Here is a 5,000-nt window from a genome sequence, read left to right on the forward strand (position 1 = left end):
GAACTCAGCACTAGATGGGACTGATTGGAGCTCCTGGAAATTCTCTTCTTCCCACCCAGAGTATTTTGCTTCCAGTGTTGGCGGCAATACGCCAGGATGCCACGTGGATACATGTGCGCTTGGTGTTTTGTGAGCCTGCTTCTGATGTTGGTGGGACTGATAGTGGTCCCAGAGCCTGTTTGTTTGCTCCACGAATGGCTCGTAACTGGTATGAAAATCCACGAAAGAAAAATATGAATGTGTTTTTGAAAATAATTGCGGAAGGTAAAGAGCTGTCGATCCAGAGAGGACGTCTTGCTTTTGGACGGCAGATTCCACTCGCGGAATGACTTCCTCAAACACACAATCAGGGATCGGGTGCGTCACAAGAAGGGAAGGTGGAGGGGGGGGGGGTGAGGGTATATAAAGGCGTCCAGAGGTTCCGGCGCCTCATTCCGGCTGTGACACTCACCAAAGGCAACATCAGCAGCAAGACCTTACAGTACCCAGTCGATAACTGCAATATAGGTAATGTATTCTTGAGAATAGTTGAAATATATATAAGCTGCTGTGAGAATAACCACAAGGCTGATCAAATAACTAAGGATTTTTTATGTATCGGTTTGGTATGTCTCGTTCAATCATCTCGATAAGTTATCAGTTGCGATACTTGTCTTCCTGTATTAATCTCAGCCACTGTAGAGTACATTTTCTGAGTTCGGTTCCTTGGTTATTCTTGTTTTGATTGTTTTTTTTTCTCAAATAATTTCCGCAAACGGAAAGGAAATATTTGATCGAAAAAAGCAATTCTTTGATTTTACATTATTCTAGGGTTATTATAAATACAGTTTGCCCCTTTTCCCTTTAGAAGCAAAGGAGAAGCAATAAGGATGGCGTTCCGCGTGATACTGGGCCTCCTGGCGCTGACCGCCGGGGCGACGGCCTCCTCGGAGTTCCAGGACATCCTGCCTTCGGACGTCCCCATCACCATGATGGAGAGAATCACCGACGACGCAGGTGAGCGCTGGCCTCTCGCTTCCCTCTACCAGGGGAGAGAGGGAAAGGGAGAGGGAGAGGGAGAGGGAGGAAGAGGGAGGAAGAGGGGGAGGGGGGGGGGAGAGGGGGAGAGGAGGGGGAGAGGGAGAGGGAGAGGGAGAGAGGGAGAGGGAGAGGGAGAGGGAGAGGGAGGGAGGGAGAGGGAGAGAGGGAGAGGGAGAGGGAGGGAGAGGGAGAGAGAGAGAGAGAGAGAGAGAGAGAGAGAGAGAGAGAGAGAGAGAGAGAGAGAGAGAGAGAGAGAGAGAGGAGAGAGAGAGAGAGAGAGAGAGAGAGAGAGAGAGAGAGAGAGAGAGAGAGAGAGAGAGAGAGAGAGAGAGAGAGAGAGAGAGAGGAAGGGAGGGAGGGGAGAGAGAGAGAGAGAGAGAGAGAGAGAGAGAGGGAGAGGGAGAGGGAGAGGGAGAGGGAGAGGGAGAGAGAGAGAGAGAGAGAGATGCAAGAAAAATATTAGGTAAAAGGCTGACTTACAAAGAAAACGGAAAGTACGTTTTCCGCTAAAACGCATCCCTTTTCCAGCGTCTCAACGGGCAGAGTATATAGAGCACGCGACCTCTTTGGGCGTCGCGAAGGGCCGGCGGGAGTCTTCCCTTGGCGTACAACCGCTCAACAGCCACTTCTACTCCTTCAGGTAAGCGCCAACACTGGCGAGACCAGGTTTGCTCGCTTGGTGGCACTTTTTGAGAAAAGTAAAAAGTCACATGACAGCTGTGTGGCTTGATACCTGAAGCCGTCAAGATATCAACCGCGTCGCTTTACAGAGGCATCCCCTTCGCCGAACCTCCCGTGGGAGACCTGCGCTGGGCGGAGCCTGTGGACAAACGAGGGGCGTGGCCTGGAGGCTTCCTAGACGCGACGAGGTTCCGCTCCTTCTGCCCGCAGTACGACACTGAGAGCAAGCGCGTCCTGGGCAAGGAGGACTGCCTTTATCTCAACGTCTTCACGCCTTATCTGCCAGGTGAGCCACTCTCGTTCAGATCAGTGATTTTTTGACCGCCAGATGATTTGGATATATTCGTGGTTCATGACGTCCTAGAGAGTATTAACCGGATGTTTTTAATATAGCCTATTAAGATTTTTCACAATAGGGGAAAATTATAAGCTTCAAAAGATAACCTGTCCAATTATATTCGATTAAGTCGATGAATTATGCTTTCATTTACACCATTTTATAGATGTCTTTGTTGGCTATGTCTGTGATACCTTTCTATATCACTCTTCTCTGCTATATCTTCCCACCATTCCCGTGAAAAATCCTACATTTTCCTTTTTCCAAAATGCGGGTAAAACCCTTATATAATTGATTTGTAAAGCGTCTCTTACCGATATTTACCACCAGGATCAGAGACTGCCGGCAACAAGACAGGTCTGCTCCCTGTGTTCGTCTTCATCCATGGCGGCGCCTTCCTCAGGGGGTCGTCCTCGGCGCACGGCCCCGCCAGGCTCCTCGCCCATGATGTCGTCCTCGTCACTCTCAACTACCGCATCGGGGCCCTCGGTAAGGACAAGGGGGCGGAGGAGGGCAAGGGGAGGGGGCGGAGGAGGGCAAGAGGAGGGGGCGGGGGTGGGTGGGGGAAGGGAAGGAAAGAGGTAGGGGCTGTGTGAAGGGAGGACGAAATAAACTTTTTGAAGGGAAGACCGTTTTGCAAACTGACAAAAAAGTGTATGTATATATCCACACACACACATATACGCACAAAAACACACACACACATATACGCACAAAAACACACACACACATATACGCACAAAAACACACACACACATATACGCACAAAAACACACACACACTCTCTCTCTCTTTCTCTCTCTCTCTCTTTCTCTCTCTTTCTCTCTCTTTCTCTCTCTCTCTCTCTCTCTCTATATATATATATATATATATATATATATATATATATATATATATATATATATATATATATATATATGGATACATGCATACATATACAAATACATATTTTGCACACACACACACACACATATATCTATTTATATATGTGTGCATATGCGCTTGTACATATAAAGAAAGCCAGTCTTTCTGAGCCTCTCTCTGCCTCGGCCTCTGTCAGGATTCCTCACGACGGACGACGCCGAATTCCCCGGCAACTACGGCATGCTGGACCAGGTCTCGGCGCTCCGCTGGGTGCGCGACAACATAGCTCAGTTCGGCGGCGACTCCTCCAGGGTGACCATCGGGGGCTTCTCTGCGGGTTCCGCCTCCATCCACCTGCACATGGCGTCGCCCCTATCCAGAGGTAATTAGTTTGCCGGACTCTTCGCTGCTCACAAACACAAGAAATGAAAGTATATGCTGATTACACCCTGTGCAGATTACTTTAATTACTTCCATTATAATCATTACTTTCCTAGATCCCCCCCCCCACCTAATTCCACCTCGACATCTCAGGCCTCTTCCACGGCGGCCTCATGATGAGCGGATCAGGGAGCTGCGAGTGGGCCGTCCGGGGGAACCTCACCACCTTTGCCCACCAGCTGGCGAGGGGCGTCGGATGCCCCACCTCCCCGTCGGCGCTCATGAAGACCTGCCTCTCCGCGGTTCCCATGGAGGACCTCCTCGCCGCGCAGGCCGCCTTGCATGTGAGAACGAGCGGGAGATAGAGAAATAGAGAGAGAGATAGAGAGATAGATAGATAGAGAGAGAGAGAGACAGAGTGGAGGGAGGGAGAGAGAGAGAGAGAGAAAGGGGGGGAGGGAGAGAGAGAGAGAGAGAGAGAGAGAGAGAGAGAGAGAGAGAGAGAGAGAGAGAGAGAGAGAGAGAGAGAGAGAGAGAGAGAGAGAGAGAGAGAGAGAGAGAGAGAGAGAGAGAGAGAGAGAGAGAGAGAGAGAGAGAGAGAGAGAGAGAGAGAGAGAGAGAGAGAGAGAGAGAGAGAGAGAGAGAGAGAGAGAGAGAGAGAGAGAGAGAGAGAGAGAGAGAGAGAGAGAGAGAGAGAGAGAGAGAGAGAGAGAGAGAGAGAGCGAGAGAGAGAGAGAGAGAGAAAGAGAAAGAGAGACAAAGAGACTAGTAACGGCGATGGGATGATTACGATGATAGTATGATAAAAGCAATCGTAGTAACTTAGTACTGGCAATTGTAATCATAATTACAATAATGACAATAAGAATGATAAGCTATAATGATAATAATAATGGTAATAATGATAATGATGATTGTAATGTTAATGATATAAAAATCATGATCATAACTATAATAATGACTATAAGAATGATAACAAACATTAATAATAATAATTACGATAATAACGATAATAATAATATCATTATTGTTAATAATGCTGACGAGGATGCCGACGATAGCAATAGCCCTTACGACGTCGCTCTCTTCCCCGCAGCGCTTCGGCTTCTGGCCTCTTCCGTTCGTGCCGACCGTTGACGGGGGGCGCCGCGCACAACCCTTCCTGCCGGGGCGCTTGTCCTCGCTGCCCCTCGCCCGCGTGCCCGTCCTGCTCGGCTCAGTGCCCGACGAAGGCCTGCTCTTCGCTGCAGGTCAGGCGGGAGAGGAATGCATTTGTTTATTTATTTTTTGTCGAGCCATTTTCTGTTAATTCAGTTGTTCATTTTACTTTTTAAAAATTCATTTATTACCTTTTACCTTGTTGTCTTCCTTGCATTCTCTTATTTTCTGTTTTCCCCCTTCTGCAATTTCTTGTCTGCTCTCTGATATGTTATTTTGCTTGTTTCCTTGTTCATATTCGGTCAATTTCTTTGTTTTCTTATCTGCACTTTAATTTCTTTTATCCTTGTATTTTGCAATATTTCATTAATACTCTCAAAAGACCATCAATAATGCCCACTGCGATTTTAATCTACCAGTTTCCGATAACGAACTTTTACCATATTCATACAACTATACCATGCCGGATCACCGCTGGCTAATCTAATAAATAGATAATAATTAAGGATCACCCATACTGGCTAATCCAATAAATAGATGATAATTAAGGATCACCCAC

At 47.7% G+C, this 5,000-nt stretch overlaps 1 protein-coding gene across 1 annotated transcript in view; it reads left to right on the forward strand.

The window, feature by feature from the left end:
* The first annotated feature begins 373 nt into the window (after positions 1-373).
* Positions 374-5,000, forward strand: part of LOC113814399 (esterase E4) — a 9,089-nt gene continuing 4,462 nt past the window's right edge. Inside the window, exons 1-8 of the mRNA XM_070145003.1 lie at positions 374-507; positions 848-996; positions 1,549-1,660; positions 1,791-1,987; positions 2,369-2,527; positions 3,099-3,284; positions 3,437-3,627; positions 4,380-4,533. Of these exons, the coding sequence (XP_070001104.1) occupies positions 870-996; positions 1,549-1,660; positions 1,791-1,987; positions 2,369-2,527; positions 3,099-3,284; positions 3,437-3,627; positions 4,380-4,533 (1,126 nt within the window). The 5' untranslated portion in view covers positions 374-507; positions 848-869. The remainder of the gene's footprint in view (positions 508-847; positions 997-1,548; positions 1,661-1,790; positions 1,988-2,368; positions 2,528-3,098; positions 3,285-3,436; positions 3,628-4,379; positions 4,534-5,000) is intronic.

This window comes from Penaeus vannamei, chromosome 33 (genome assembly GCF_042767895.1).
Source record: "Penaeus vannamei isolate JL-2024 chromosome 33, ASM4276789v1, whole genome shotgun sequence".
In the NCBI taxonomy this organism is placed as follows: Eukaryota; Metazoa; Arthropoda; class Malacostraca; order Decapoda; family Penaeidae; genus Penaeus; species Penaeus vannamei.